Source organism: Lactuca virosa, chromosome 8 (assembly GCF_052849685.1).
Source record: "Lactuca virosa cultivar CGN04683 chromosome 8, Lactuca_virosa_CGN04683_v6, whole genome shotgun sequence".
NCBI classification, from domain to species: domain Eukaryota; kingdom Viridiplantae; phylum Streptophyta; class Magnoliopsida; order Asterales; family Asteraceae; genus Lactuca; species Lactuca virosa.
The window spans coordinates 25170461-25187283 of NC_136433.1; the positions used below are offsets into that span (position 1 = coordinate 25170461).

The 16823-nt window shown below is 35.7% G+C and overlaps 1 protein-coding gene across 9 annotated transcripts; it reads right to left on the reverse strand.

Annotated features, from left to right (window-relative positions):
- Positions 1-1449: 1449 nt before the first annotated feature.
- Positions 1450-7164, reverse strand: LOC145128373 (uncharacterized). Of its 9 annotated transcripts, XM_079063179.1 has the most exons (7): positions 6748-7164; positions 6553-6647; positions 4915-6442; positions 4682-4753; positions 3985-4297; positions 2054-2766; positions 1450-1988 (listed from the first exon to the last, which is right to left on the reverse strand). In XM_079063179.1, exons 6-7 carry the CDS (start codon positions 2757-2759, stop codon positions 1525-1527), a joined length of 1170 nt encoding a protein of 389 aa, XP_078919305.1. In that variant the 5' UTR covers positions 2760-2766; positions 3985-4297; positions 4682-4753; positions 4915-6442; positions 6553-6647; positions 6748-7164; the 3' UTR covers positions 1450-1524. The 9 variants fall into 9 exon arrangements, 8 of the variants coding, with proteins under 8 accessions (XP_078919305.1, XP_078919300.1, XP_078919299.1 ...); XM_079063174.1 differs by having other exon boundaries at positions 3985-5906; positions 6335-6442; XM_079063173.1 differs by having other exon boundaries at positions 3985-5931; positions 6335-6442.
- Between the last annotated feature and the right edge of the window lie 9659 nt (positions 7165-16823).

The following is a 16823-nucleotide window of genomic DNA, read 5'->3' on the forward strand; positions in this document are numbered from 1 at the left end:
TTTACGTTTTTAAATATAATAATAATAATAATAATAATAATAATAATAATTGTAAAAGCTTCAATATTTAAAGCTTTATATTAAACTTTGAGGAATGAAATCAATGAAAAGTTTCTAGTTTAGCGGAAAGTGGACAAATTTGTAAGTGAGAGGCGGTGGGTTCGAATCCCACTTTCATTATTTTATATTAAAAATCTGATTTTTGCAAATTAAAGTACCAGACGCTGATGTAGCACGTCAGGTAAGCATCCACATCAGTTTTTGTCCAGTTGGCATGCCATGAAGCATAAGTGACCTGCTAAACATGTCAAAAGGGATTTAAGTGTAACGTTTGACCGGTTTCTTGGGCTTTCCTATTAAAAAAAAAATTAGAACTAAATTGATTTTTTTTAAAGTTTAGGATTTTTTTTTGATAAAAACCCTTATTTGTTATAACTCAACAAGTAAATGGTATGCTTACCGCCTACTTTTCGAAGGATAGAAGATATGGTTTCTTATTGTTCCGTATATGTATTAGAGTTGACTTTTAAATGTCAAAGCTTATATTCTATTGTAAATTACGTAAACTACTATATTAAATCAAATCTTTACAAAATTAAAGGGTTAAAGCATATACAACTTATTATAACTAATAATAAAAACTGTAAATTTATGATGAATTTGATACAAATCTGAAAATTAGTAAGGCTATCTGGAATGGTGGGCAAAGAGACGCGTGATTTCCGACGTGGCAGCCCAAAGGACACGTGAACAACACCCCGTGGACCGGTGGCTTGGCTGTGGAGTGGCTGTGAAGACGGAGAAAGACGATCAATTTGATTGGTTCCTCTCTCTCTCTCTCTCTCTCTCTCTCTCTCTCTCTCTCTCTCTCTCTCTCTCTCTCTCTCTCTATTGTCTAGCCATTGGCGAACACCATTTCAACCTATAGTGGATTGGTTGTGGAATGGTTAATTAATGATCGGGTCTCCTCTTCACTCACAAACCACTCGTGACGATATCTCAAAGCCTAAAAGAGTGGATGACGAGTTAATAATTAAAATACAGAATCATGATAAAGCAAATATCATAAATAAAATTTGCGGTACACATATCTACGATTGATATTAATGATTCTAAATTGTCTAGTCACGAGTGGTATGCTTTGGTTCGTGTAAAGTTATGACTTTATGACTATCTCTTTTACCAATAAATAGCTAGTCTTAAAGAGAGCTATAAGATTAAACTAAGGTGCTGTTTGTTTTTCCGAAGTGAAACTGTCAGAAGTCTGCGGACCACCTCTGCTTTGCAACAAAAGAGGTGGACCAAAGTGCTGCAGACTGTACTGAGAAGCATGTTTGTTTTTTTAACGTCTGCAGCCTGCTGCAGATATTAAAAAATTTAAAATAAAGTACACCGAAAATAGTTTTTTAATACCAAAAATTTAATAATTGTAGTCTTAAAACATTGAAATAAAATTCAAACAACCAAATTAGTTTTACAATAACATTTTTAAATAAAATTCATACAACCAAACTTTAATAATTCTCATTCCATATTTTGCATCAATTGTTCGGCAATTTCATCCCGTAACTGAGTCATATATTCACGGTCCGCTGCAGTACCATGTGTTGGAATCTCATCTTCATCATTATCAATGACTGCATTGTTATTCCGAACCGAGACATTTGGTTCATCATATCGTGCAAAATACTCATCATGTAGTCCCTCTCTTCTTATAAAATTATGAAGCGCAAAACATGCTAGGGTAATGTTTCGTTGTGTAACCAACGAGAATGGTGCCATCCTCTTCAATATAGGGAATCGTGCTTTCAAGACACCAAAAGCACGCTCAATGACATTCCGAAGTTTTGCGTGCGCATGGTTAAATTTTTCTTTATTCGTTAATACACGTCTTCGACTGAAATCTCCAAGCCAATACCTCACATTACGGTACGGTGCCATAAAACCTCGAATGTTTGCATAGGCGGCATCACAAAGATAATATTTATCTGTAAAAAAAAAGTCATTTATTTTTCAAACTAAGATAAAACTATTTAAATAACCATAAATTTACCTGGTGGTGGAAGCGGGAATGGTGCATGTGGATTTGCTAATGCTTCTGATAAAATTCTAGAATCGTGTGCTATCCCTTCCCAACCGGCCACAACAAACGTAAACATCATGTTGAAGTCACATATTGCCAATACGTTTTGGTAACAATCGTCTTTTCCCCTACTTCTATATAAATCCCGTTTGTTTGCAGGGACAACAGCATGTATCAAAGTGCCATCAAGTGCACCAACTGCTCCCTTGAACACCCGTCGTAGCCTCCTATTATGTCCCGGAATGTTTGGATTCGGATTAAAGGAAGTTGGTACTATAATGTCATGTGCGAAAAGCAACATTTTGTCCAACACTTCATGAAAAAACTTATGAATTGTTTGCTTTGAGTGTTGAAATCTCCATTTGATAATCACATAACGTTGGTTATGACCGATCATCATCAAAAACATAGCCATCTTCTCCTCAACCGACACATGTTTGCTATCCTTTAATGCGTAGTTTACTCTAAAATAAGCACATAGCCGGACAAATGATTCACAGGACATGCGTAGCACTTCAAGACATTGTAGAGGATTACGGTGAAGTAACTCTAACGTAAATTCATGTCCCGTCATTTCCGAATCGTTGTCCCGCACTCGTTTGACACCCCTCTTCCAAAAGTAGCGGACGTACAAGTACATAAGAATTATGAGTAGTATCTTTTTGTCGTGATCCATTACAAACCTATTAATCAACAAAACATATAATAACATAAGATAATAACATAACATAAGATTCAAATACCAAAAAACATAACATAAATTTCAAGTACCAAAAAACATATCATAAATCTCAAGTACCTAAAAAACATAACATAAATTTCAAGTACCAAATAACATAACATAACATCTCAAGTACCACATACCATAACATTCAAGTACTAAATACTACAAATAACATTCAAGTAGCAAATAACCAAAAAACATAACCATATAGTTCCAAAACATGCAATTAAAACCTAAACAACTCAAACATATAAACTTAACGAACAATCTTTCCATCCTTTAGAACTCCTAAACTTGTAGCTGTCATCTCAATTCATCCTCTTAATATTTGTGGATCGTTAGGCAAATTTACCCACATCTCTCTTATATTCATCGTCCCTCCAAAAATGTGATACGCAGCAAATCGTAGAGGGTCTACTGGGTCTAACTCGAGCAACTCAAGCTTCTCTAAACATTGGGGAATTGTTGGCCCTTGAGTCAAATGGCGTAGAGCTTTTTGCATCTCCAATGCTAAATCATCAGCAGTAATAGAAGCTTTAGGCGAGGCACAAGAAGGTGGATCAGGTGAGGCACTAGGTTCAACAACAATACATCATGAATGAACAAAAAAAACCATATAAGCAAAGATTATACAACACAATCAACAAATAAGTTTAACAATTTAAGCACAAACTTGCATATAAACATAAACTTGATCTCCATTTAAGAAATACAAGTGATAACAATTCAATAATTAAGTTAAAAAAAACCATTTCAGCAAAGACTTTAACATATTCAACAAAGATTTATGATTTCAACATATAAACTTGCATATAAATTGGTCCTGATGTCAAAAAAATTTAGCAGAAAATCGGTCCTTATGTCAAAAAATTTGGACAGAAAAGGGTTAAGCTGATGAAACCGAGGGCAACAAAGAATTGAGCATATAAGTTCATACAATCGGTCCTGATGTCAAAAAAATTGGACAGAAAAGGGTTAAGCTGATGAAACCGAGGGCAGCAAAGATTTGAGCATATAAATTCATACAATCGGTGATGTCAAAAAATTTGAGCATATAAATTCATACAATCGGTACTCAAAATGCATAAGAAATCAGAAAATTGATACTCAAATTCATACAATCGGTACTCAAATGCATAAGAAATCAGGAAAAAAAAAAAAGAAAAAAAAAACTTACTTGATGAAACCGAGGGCAGCAAAGATCGCACGTGAAGACGATGCCAACAGCAGTGGCGACCGGCGATTGAGGGGGAACCGCGGCCGGCGACCGGCGATGGAGGGGCAGCGGAGGCTGGAGTCGGTCTTCAACAGGTTGATCGATGGGAAGGATGCGAGAAGAAGAAGGAGAACGAACGAGAAGATGGCTGGAGCGGCGTTTTTTTTTTGTTTAGGGCGTAGGGCGTTTTTTTAATGAGGCTAGAAGAGGTTAGAAGAGTTAAGCCCAATGCTGTGTGGGGAAGAGGACGGGAAGAGGTTTTTGAGCCCGAAGTCTGCAGAAAAACGAACTGTTGCGAACTTAAAAGTGTTGCGCGTGTGCTGCGCCACGCAGCACTAAGAGGTTAGAAGAGCTTTTTTTAAAAAAACAAACACAACCTAAGTTTTTTTCGATAATTATATCTTATAATTTTATTCCAACGAATAGTCGAGGTTCATGCATATTGCCTTGAACATGAATAATAATAATAATAATAATAATAATAATAATTAGAAAGGTGACTCCCGCGTTGCGGGGGGATCGGAAGGTGTCGCTTTTGTTTGGAAGTATAGTACATTGTTCTAATTGGTAGCTACAGTAAAGTATGTTGCTATTGTCTACGTTTCGCCCATTTACAAATACACAAATATGTTGTAGCACATTAGACTTTCAACTATACCAGATAAAGTATGTCGCTATTCTCTTTCGTCGAGCCCCAAGCTTGTGGTCCTCCTTTGAGTTTGGGTTGAATCTGTCAAGTCAAGGTCAACGTACGTAGCAGCAAGGCTATATAGCACATTAGAATTTCAACTATACCAGATGTCTTTATCTAGAGACATATAACATTAGCATAATAGCATAAAAAACAGAAAGCAACAATTTAAACTGATTAAAAAAATTAGTTAATTATACCTTCATGTGTCCATCCATACCCGTCGCAGCTGCAACAATCCCCAAACCACCTTAAGACAGCTTCATGACAAGCTTTGTAGCATAGGCTCTAAGAACTCTCTTAAAGAATTGCCACCCAAAAATCACTGATTTTTCGATTATTATAATGAAAAAACACTATTTAAATCCCAAAATAAAAATCTTTAATATTCGTAAATGAAAATATAGTAATAGCAGCAAGTATTATCACTTCAAAATTCATAGTTTGTTTACTGTTTTAATTTTATAAAAGGTTTTTCTAATTTGTGAATATAAGTTATATATTAATATGATATTCATGTCTAGGTTTCAATACCCATTTTAACAATTTAAATTTGTAATTATTTATCAAAAGGACATTATTACGCATAGCATTATAAATGAATACATAATTTTATAATTTGCATATTTAATTAAACCAAATACTAAATCAAATTCTAAGACCCAAAAAAGCAAAACCAATAATTCTTGTATATTCGGATAATAGGTAAGAGGATAAAAATAAAATTTATATTCTATAAATAAATGTGTCATCAATAAACAAACGAATAAAATAGAGAGTAAATGAAAGTTTTTAAACCTAGTCTCCAGGAAAATGATTGTATAAACCAATCAAACATGTTCAATAAATCATATCTAGATATAAAGGTAGGTATTTAACATGTGATTTCATATACAAATGAGTATTCAAAAATCCAATTTATCGTTCTCATAATGAACTCAAACATTATCAAAAACTTACATGTTAGATTGTAAGAGTAAAACCTTCTGGTACTTCAATAGAAATAATGAAGAATGTTCCTTAGGAAGAAGAGTTTCACATATAAGATTGAAAAAATACCTTAAAGAACAGAACCGCAACCACTGTAAACAGAGCATTCTAGAAGATCTAGTTACTTCATGATAATCGAGTCTTTCTGTAAATTAATACCCTGGCTCTTAATGAATTCAGGCCTCCCTTTTGTTGATGCTTTCTTACCACCAAAAAGAATTATCAATCTAACATTTATTTAGTTTGTAACAAAATTAATAATATAGAATCATGAAAAGAAAACTTTGAGAGAATTTTATAAACAAAAAACTTGGCAGACATAAGTCCAAGAACAGACATTGAAGAACAGGTGATGAGGAGGAGGTGATCTTCCCATAAACATTCAACAATGGCTACACAGCTCAAAAGAAATACCATCATCCTGCTCAAACTACACCAACTATGACTCACCCTTATGTGTTTTCTTAGCCAGTCATCCACGGTCAAATACAACAGTGTCAACAGATTGATTTCCAAATTACAAGCTTTTTAAGCCCTAATTTATAGCAGCCAAGGCAAAACTCCACAAAAACATGCAAATGGAGCAAATACACAAATAAAAAACGCTAGTGGGTTTGATAAAAATGTTACCTATTGATGCACAATCTCAGAGAAAGGGGAGAAACTCGAAGGAGGTGGAGCAAGGAAAGAGATGAACGTGAAGGGCTTGTTAGGAATAAACATGGATTTGTTGTTCCCCTGAAATGATCAAAAAACCAACATATTAAAAAAAATAAAGATTTCAACGTCATCGAATTCAACTCCAACATCAAATTTTTCAACATTCTTTGTGACATTTCAGTGAACACCTGGTGCCCAGCTCAGCCAAACCATAAGAATGTTAACTGAAGACCCATAGTATTCTCATTTTCAAGCTTCCAAAAGTCGACATATTTATGAACCCCTAAAGAATCATTAGCCGATAATCACCAAAACCAAACCGACAAAGAGAAATTGAAATAAACGAAGATCAGAAAAACAGAAATAGGGTTGAAGGACCTTACCTCAAGCGATTGTGGATCTTTAGTCAACCAATCTTTGTGTGCATCTCGTTGCGTTGTTGCGACGGAGTAGAAAGTGCAGAGGAAATGAGGCCGATTCGACACGGATGGAGATATCGGATAAGGGAGGTGGTGGGGAGAATCTGATAAGGGGGAGTCGGCAGCGTTCGATTGTATGGGTCATGGTGAATAGAAATTGGAGAAAATATTGTTTGCCTCTCTCTTAATCGATTTCTGACGATGAATAGCACAACCAAAGAACGACCGGAACCAGAAATCGGCTTGCTGCCCACCATCTTTGATATTTCGATGGAGTTGAAGAATGGGAGGCGGTGGGTTTCTGGGAAAATAGGAATCGGTGGAGAGGATAACGTAGACGTGTGATAGTAGAATGAAAACTAAATCTCATACTAATATTATTATGCATATAATACTTATATATTTTTTGTCTAGTCTTGATAAAGTTATATCATTATATGACATAAAGAATCAACAGTTATAAGTATGAATGTTTTTTTTTTGCAAGTCTTGTTATATCAAATTAGTAATTTATATTAGTTAACTCAAGTAAATGTGATACGAAAATTATATAAGTTTGTAGTCAACAAAAAATGTGTGCCAATAATGTAACTATGATGGCTCGTAAATGCAATGACTATTTGACCATATTTTATTTGTTTAAAACATTAATTTTAAAATTTTAAATTTTAAAGACGATTTTTTAAATAATATGTATATTACCAAGGGCAACCCAGGGTACCAAAAAAAATCATTTTAATTATTATATAAATATAGGGTACCCATAAGTATATGTGGAACGTAAAGAGTAGGTGGTGGGGTTTTGCATTTAAGACTGTGCTCCAAAACTATTGTTGTATTTTTATACGAAAAATATAAATTATATAAAGAATTAATATATTTTAATCATAAATTTAATTATTATAAAAAAGCATAATACGCTTATGAGATCCCACATCTTTAATTTTTGGGTCGGGGTTCATGATACACCGTTCCGATCCTCACGATCGCATCATTTCAATTTTAGCTTGAATCACAAAAATATTCCTGCAACTATAAATATTTTGCATTTTTGGTCCTTTAAATTTCAATTGTTTACTCTTAGGCCAATGCCATCATCATCCCTCTAAAACATTTATTAAATCGACATGCTAATGTTGTTAAATGGATCTAAACTTATCGTTAGTATTTGGTACATATAACGAGACTGTATTGAATATGATGAAACCGGACTAAACTCCGGGGCGGTTCCATTATGGTGCCCATATTGGCACCGTTAACCGATGTTTTTCCGGACGTTGTGTAAAAATTTTCGAATTTGTCGTTTTTTTTACTATTGTGTCACTACGTAAAAAAATGTATCATCGGCAACGCCTACTACGAAATCATGTGTCCGTCCCTGACTAAACTAGATTCAAAGGGCTCGATAGATTCTTCATGTAACATTCGTTTAGACTAGTACAAAACAAAACAAAACTTATTAGGATACAAAATACCTAAAATATAACAATTATTATGTATTAGACTGACATGTTGAAATGTACATAATTTGTATCCAATTATTTATATCACAAAAACTTAAAAGAGACATTGTGGTTGTAATTTAGGGGTGTGCGCGGTGCGGTTTGGTGCGGTTTAGAGCCAAAACCGCACCGCGAACGTTCAAAACCGCATTCTGCGGTTCGGTTTGGTGCGGACGGTTTATGCGGTTTTGCGGTTTGAGTAATTATTTACTTTAAATTTAATGACAATACTATCATTGTCGTCACTAACGGCTCACTAAGTGGTAATTAAAAAATTTGGTGGTCATAGAATTGTGGTCATTAACTACTTATGAATATACATAAGTTAAGAAAACATAGTGACCATAAAATAATGGTCACCGAAAATGAAATTGAGATAAAAAATATGGTCACTCCATTAAATTTTACATTAAACTTTGGATTAATTAAAATTACATTTCAAGAACTTAAGATAATGCCATTAATTTAGGACCTATCAAATTATTTTCGAATATATATATAATCATTAATTAATTTTATCAATGCGGTGCGGTTTAAACCATAATTTTGTAATCGTAAACCGCAAACTGCACCGCATAATGCGGTTTAACAAAAATACAAACCGTAATCCGCACCGCAAGTGTTTTAAACCGCGTTATGCGGTGCGTTTGGTGCGGTGCGGACGGTTTATGCGGTTTGTGCGGTTTATTGCACACCCCTAGGTTGTATAGTAATTCTATTGATAGGCAGTGATGGTTCAACCTTTTTTTTTCTAGTTATTTGATTCGTAAGGTTTTATTTTGTAACGGAGATGGTCTCTATCTAATGTTAAATAACTAATATGTAACATCCGTGTTTTATGGCTAAAAGTTTAAGTTTTAGATGAAAATAAATACAAACAAATAATAACTATAATAATAAGTAATTAAAATAAACAAAAATAGTAATTTAAAAGTTTAAAATTAATTAAAATAAACATAGAGGAAAAAAGAATTAAAACTTTAGTATATATTTTGATTAATAAGACAAAGATTATGGTTGATTTGCATTCAATTCAAACTATTTAATTGGTTAGATTTGAAAAGACAAAATTGCAAAAATGGTCCCTGTGATATGTATTTTTTTGGGGTTTTAGTCCAAACCTCGACTTTTTTGGATTAGTAGTCCTTTTAAGCTAATTTACATACAGTTTTGGTCCCTCAGTAAACTAAAATGACTGTAATACCCTTGGGGTATTTATTTTTCATTTTTCTTTGATTTTTTTAAATATATCATCTATTTATTTATTTTAATAATAAAAAAGGGCCAATTTCTCTCTCTCTCTCTCTGTCTCTCTCTCTCTCTCGTTCATACCTCACCGGACCAACATTCCCCTTCCTTCTTCTTCACTTACAACCAAGAACCACCGTTGCCGGCCACCGGAGCAGCTCCCTCCGCCACTCCACGCTGCCATGGTAAAAACCCACCACCACCGTGTTTATTTTGTCGAGTACAGCAACCCCAAACATCCCCGACCCTTACTCCTTCCTCCCATCGTGGCTCACCCGTCGACCTCGCCGGAAGAAATGAACAGAAACAGTGGGAGTCGCCAAAGCAAGCACCACCGGCTGCCACCGTCATTCTCAACCCACTCCGCCCTCCACCTGTTGTGACCCACTGCTTCGACCGCCTTCCTTCTTTCCATCGAGGTAAATCACAGTAGCCGCCACCTCCTTCATTTGTGTCGGCTCTTAGGTCTTTCATAAGCTCCACCATTTGACACTTATTGGAATCACTACCAAGATTTTCCAATAAACAACATTATATACAAAAACAACTTCAAACCAACAAATTAAAGTCCATCCAATATACCTGGAACAAAATCGGGGATGAGAGGGCCAAATCAGAGACCAAATATACAGATGTAGGTATACAAAAAAACATACAGATGTAGGTACACCAAGAGATTGATAGAGAGACGGGAATGGGTCTGATAAACAATCATCAATCTGTAGAGCTAGGGTTGTGAGGCAAATAATGATAGTTTCTGGGGCAGACACGGTGGTTTCTTCTATCTTGATTTTCTTTTTGTTGAAACAAGGTCTGTTAAAAGAAAATAGAAAAAGACGAAGGTGGAAGAAGGAAGAAGATGAAAGAAGGAAGAAGATGGTGGTTATGGAAATTGGGTTTGTTTCTTTTTCTGGAGAGATGGAGAGAAAGAGAGAGAGAGAGAGAGAGAGAAAGAAAGAGAGGTGGGCCTGATTTTTTATTTAATAATAATAATAGCTTTAAAAAATGAAAGAAAAATGAAAACTAAATTCATTAAGGGTATAATAGTCTTTTTAGTTTGGACAGGGACCAAAACTGCATGTAAACTAGCTCAAAAGGACCACTAATCCAAAAAATTCGAGGTTTGGACTGCAACCCCAAAAAAATGCATACCACAGGGACCATTTTTGTAATTTTGTCTTTTGAAAATATAAAAGTTAGTGGAGAGATTTGGAGTCTTTTAAGGCTAAATATGAGAAATGAGAAATACATGAACCAAAGTTGACAAATTTATAAAGATGGGGCTTAAACACCCCGACATCTTTTCTTCTCCCACGTTTGGATCGATTTTGAAAGAGAAGAGAACAAAATGGCCATTTGAAGCTTTGGAAGGGTTTAAGAGCTTGATTTAAAGGCAAACTTAGAGATTATAAGTTTATATCTCATAAAATCTTAGTACTAGGTAGTTATTCAAACTTATATTCTCCATTTCTTATCTAAACTTAAGAAATCATTTTGAATTCGAAACTAATGGTAGAATTAGGTTTAAGATTGCGTTTTGATGTTAGAGTCAAGATTATATTACAACTCTAGCATCAAAATGTCAATTAGAAGTTTGATTATTCATCACTTTAGGTTTTGGGCATTCCAACCCCTGGATTGTGAAGAAACAACTTGAACACTTTGTGAAGAGACAACTTGAATCTTTTGGACTATCGGATTTGTAACATCCTAAAAATTTAAGACTAGATTCTTAAATTAATAAAGTAAATAAATGGAAAATGATTTATATAAATAAATCATCAAGGGTAATCATATCATTATTTTATATGAAGTTTAGAAAGTTAATCATATCATTAGTTTATATGAAGTTTAGAAAGTTATAATTGAAAATAATAACCGTTTTGAAAACTAAAGGGCCAAAAGTGTCAAATTGGAAAAATAGAATGAGTTGACCAAATGGTTGACGTGGCTGGTGGAAAGGACTTTAAAGTTATATGATGGATGGAGAAGGACTTATTATATCAAAACTTAAGTTGAAATCACAAATATTGAGGCTTGGTGGGTTTTGGCAAAAATGCTCAAACTAGAGGGACCAAATGTGAAATAATGGGAAAATAAGATGCACACCCTCTCATTTCATTTCTCAGATTCGTGTTCTTCATCCTAGAGACTTCTCCGATGGCGATTTTCCATCCTCTATCATTTAATGTTCGACTCAAGTGGAGATTACGCAATCAAGCAAAGGAAAGAAGGAATCAAAACTTGCAAGGTAGAAATCTTCTCCCCATTTGGCCTAGAAATCGTTTTTGGTGAAGTGGGTAAAACCCAATGTCAAAATTTGAAGGATATAATGATTGGGGAAATGGTTTCTAACCTGTTTTGGGTAGTTTTTATGATCTCAACCTCACTCCAATCATTCCATGATGGATTTGAGGATTTGGGTGAAAACCCTCATGAACCCTAGATATTCAAATTGGGGATTTCATGTTTATAAGTTAGATAGGTATGAATTCTATGACCTACATGATGTTTAACAACAATAAGTCCAATTGGAATGGTCAAACTCATCCATGATGGTAGAATCATATTTAAGCTTGGGTTGAAATGGATTTGGGGACAATATGATGAAAACAATGGAATCCTTGTATTTGAATAATTGATGAGTATAGGAAGTTCATAATCATGAATGAATATTCTTAGAATGTATTGAATTCAAAACATATGATATTACTTGATTCTTAGATTAAAATATGTAATATTGGCCTTAAGGGAATTTTGGGAAATCTATGGATAACTACATCATGATTGACTTGTTAGAAGTGAATGACATTCATGGATATGAATTGACACTCTAAAGATGATACTAGAGCATAAACATGAAGGGGTTCTAGTGAATTTCTAGCTCTAATGATTGTTTTAACCAAAAGGGCAATTTGGGAACATGGAATGGAATTGAGGATTCCATAGTTAGATTAGGTATTTACAATGAGTTTGGTTGTGGTTTTATGTACTCAACTACATTTATTTGAGTGTTCAATAAGTTGGGAATAAACCTTATGAGTTTCAGAATGCTCAAGTGAACAATAGACTAGTAAACCCTTCTTGTGGAACTTAAGGATTTATATGTTCTTAAATGGTTTCAATGAGAACTTAATGAATTAAGTGGGGTGTTTTGGGATGATAAAACACCCCCTAATCATGTGTAAGAACCTAAACAAATGGTACAACGTGAATGGGACAAGGGTCTTCAAGAACTATGTAAAGAAGGGTGCTATATGGAGAAAATTCGAGATTTTTGTGTGTGCAGACCTCATTCCACGACCGTGGAATGGCAAGGCCAATCATTCCACAGGCGTGGAATGCCCTAATCATCTTCATGTAATTTTTTCATAACTTTTGCATACGGACTCGGATTTACGTGCGGTACCTTTTAGGGGTATTTTTTTCATTTTAGTGACTTACGTCCATGATGTTGTTAAAAGTTCAAAAAGGACAAAGGGGTAAAAGTGTCCAAGAGGATTAATAACCCCTAAGGATGTATTATTCATTATTAGAACGAAATGCAATTGTGACAAATAACCACAATGATGTGATCATTGAGGAAATTGAAAAGTGACGGGATTTAATTCTAACGAGAAGGATCACGAAGTAATTCCGAGGACAGAATCCTTTTAAGGGGTAGATAACTGTAACATCTAAAAAATTTAAGATTAGATTCTTAAATTAATAAAGTAAACAAATGAAAAATGATTTATATAAATAAATCATCAAGGGATAATCATATCATTAATTTATATGAAGTTTAGAAAGTTATAATTGAAAATAATAACAGTTTTGAAAGTTAAAGGGCCAAGAGTGTCAAATTGGAAAAATAGAATGAGTTGACCAACTGGTTGACGCAGATAGTGGAAAGGACTGTAAAACTTATATGACGGATGGAGAAGAACTTATTATGTCAAAACTTAAGTTGAAATAACAAATATTGAGGCTTGGTGGGTTTTGGCAAAAATGCTGAAACTAGACGGACCAAATGTGAAATAATGGGAAAATAAGATGCACACCCTCTCATTTCATTTCTCAGATTCGTGTTCTTCATCCTAGAGACTTCTCCGATGGCGATTTTCCATCCTCTATCATCTAATGTTCGACTCAAGTGGAGAATTACGCAATCAAGCAAAGGAAAGAAGGAATCAAAACTTGCAAGGTAGAAATCTTCTCCCCATTTGGCCTAGAAATCGTTTTTGGTGAAGTGGGTAAAACCCAATGTCAAAATTTGAAGGATATAATGATTGGGGAATTGGTTTCTAACCTGTTTTGGGTAGTTTTTATGATCTCAACCTCACTCCAATCATTCCATGATGGATTTGAGGATTTGGGTGAAAACCCTCATGAACCCTAGATATTCAAATTGGGGATTTCATGTTTATATGTTAGATCGATATGGATTCTATGACCTACATGATGTTTAACAACAATAAGTCCAATTGGAATGGTCAAACTCATCCATGATGGTAGAATCATGTTTAAGCTTGGATTGAAATGGATTTGGGGACAATATGATGAAAACAATGGAATCCTTGTATTTGAACAATTGATGAGTATAGGAAGTTCATAATCATGAATGAATATTCTTAGAATGTATTGAATTCAAAACATATGATATTACATGATTCTTAGATTAAAATATGTAATATTGGCCTTAAGGGCATTTTGGGAAATCTATGGATAACTACCTCATGATTGACTTGTTAGAAGTGAATGACATTCATGTATATGAATTGACACTCTAAAGATGATACTAGAGCATAAACATGAAGGGATTCTACTCTAATGATTGTTTTAACCAAAAGGGCAATTTGGGAACATGGAATGGAATTGAGGATTTCATAGTTATATTAGGTATTTACAATGAGTTTGGTTGTGGTTTTATGTACTCAACTACATTCATTTGAGTGTTCAATAAGTTGGTAATAAACCTTATGAGTTTTGGAATGCTCAAGTGAACAATAGACTAGTAAACCCTTCTTGTGGAACTTGAGGGTTTATATGTTCTTAAATGGTTTCAATGAGCACTTAATGTGGAACATCCCAAAAATACGGTCCAAAAATTACGTTTTTATTTATTAATAAAACCATAGTTATCAAAACATCACATGAAAATCATAAGTATTTTTTTCTCAAAACATCATAAACATATGTCAAACATATCAGAGTAAAAATATCTCGGGCTAAAATCATGGTGTTTGCACTGCAGTCATCCCGAGCTCTTCCCATTGCTACCGGAAGTACCTGAAACCAAAACTGAAAACTGTAAGCACAAAGCTTAGTGAGTATCCCCAAATTACCACATAACATACACATGATCACATAATCATATAATAACATAACATGGGCCGTGCCCGCTATATCGGACCCCGCCCGGCATCGGACAATGTCTGGCATCAGGCTCCGCCCGACATCAGACCGAAGTCCGGCATCGGGCCCCGCCCGGCATCGAGCAAAGCTCGGTATACATATAAAAATATCAACAAATACATATAAACAATCGCATGACATAAACATATAAACATTCCTCGGGCCCCGCCCGACATCGGACCGAAATCCGGCATCGAGCCCCGCCCGGCATCGAGCAAAGCTCGGTATACATATAAACATATCAACAAATACACATAAATAATCATATAATATAAACATATAAACATTCCTCGGGCCCCGCCCGGCATCGGACCGAAATCCGGAAGCATATAAACATTCCTCGGGCTTTCCCCGACATCGGACCGAAGTCCGGAAACATATAAAACAAGCACATGCAAGAATCACGAAGACATCAAGCATACAAACATTCCTCAAGGTTTCCCTGGCATTGTACCAAAGCCCAGAAACATATAAGCCTACATCGAAGACATCAAGCATTTAAACATTCATTGGGCTTTCCCAGGCATCAGACCGAAGCCCGGAAACATATAAGCCTACATCGGGCACTGCCCGGCATCAGACCGAAGTCCGGAATATAATAACATACATAAACAGGCTGAAATTGGTGCCTTAGACCCGTTACTATAGAAGGAAACTCACCTCGCACTGCTGAAGTCCCGCGGATAAAAATCTAACTGTTGGATGACAGATTCCCGAACTGTCAACATCAAAACAAAACCCAATTAACAATTTGGGTTTCAATGCATAACCATAAATCCACACTTGGGGTAAAAGGACCATTTTACCCGTAACCTATATTGGTCCAAGACCTAGGCCCAAACTCATTATTTGAAGGCCCAAAAGTCAAATAATCAACTAAGGCCCAATTATGGCCCAATTTTCCAAATTGGGCCCAAACCCCTCACATGGGCCTTACCTAAAGCCCATCTAAATATTCTAGTCCATATACTTGTTCTTGGATGGCCCATCAATAGTCCAAACATCTAGTCTCAACAGAAAGGCCCAACTCAAAACCCAACACAATTAGGGTTTTCATATGAAATGACGATTAGGGTTAATTAGAAACACTTAACCCATTAAGGACTTAATCTATTAAGTCCATCAATCCACTAGGCCATTCATATAATGTAGTCGGACATAATTCAAATTTCCAATCTAACAGTCCAAACGCAGGTCCCGGCAAGTCCAAATTAAAATCTCCAAGATTAGAGTTTTCTAAACCCTAATTAGGGTTTCCAACCCAAACACAAGTCAATTAGTCCCAATGGTTATGTTTTTGGCTGATTTAAGCTTCACTAGGCCGGGCACCACCCACTGTCACCTAGGGCAGTGGTGGTCGATGGCGGCTCACGGCGACAACCACCACCTCACGGTGGTGGTGGGGGTTTTCCTTGGCTTTTTTCCGGCCAAAACACCCAATCAACATCCCAATCATATAGGAAACACACTCATACACATCTAATGACACAAGTACAACCATCCCCGCGGTGGCAGGCAGCAGCCACCACCTCATGGTGGTGGCGTGGGTTTCTGGCCAAATAATACACATATCACACCACAAATTCCGGAGCAATTCGTACACGTGAGCACAAATGCACTCTGCCACCTCCCACGCGACTGACAACGCCGGAAAATGCGAAATCAATGGCCAAAGACCACCGGCGGCAACAACGGCACACACAACGTTCAACGTTCAACCCACATAAACGAAAGAAGAAGAAGGAAGGTAGGAGGCGAATATTCTTACCGAGAGCCTTCCGGCCGCTTGTGACTCCAGTATCGTCATTCACAGCTTCTTTCGCCGGTCTCGGTGACTCTTCTGGCTTCTCACTACATCTCCGGCGGCAAGGCTATTGTGGTGGTGCTCAACAG

Bases quoted from the DNA above. Each gene is read 5' to 3' on its own strand.
- LOC145128373 (XM_079063178.1), bottom strand. From the start codon at position 2,759: ATGGATCACGACAAAAAGATACTACTCATAATTCTTATGTACTTGTAC. The intron at 1,989-2,053 runs GTAAATTTATGG...TTTTTTTTACAG, and splicing joins ATTCCCGCTTCCACCACCAG to ATAAATATTATCTTTGTGAT.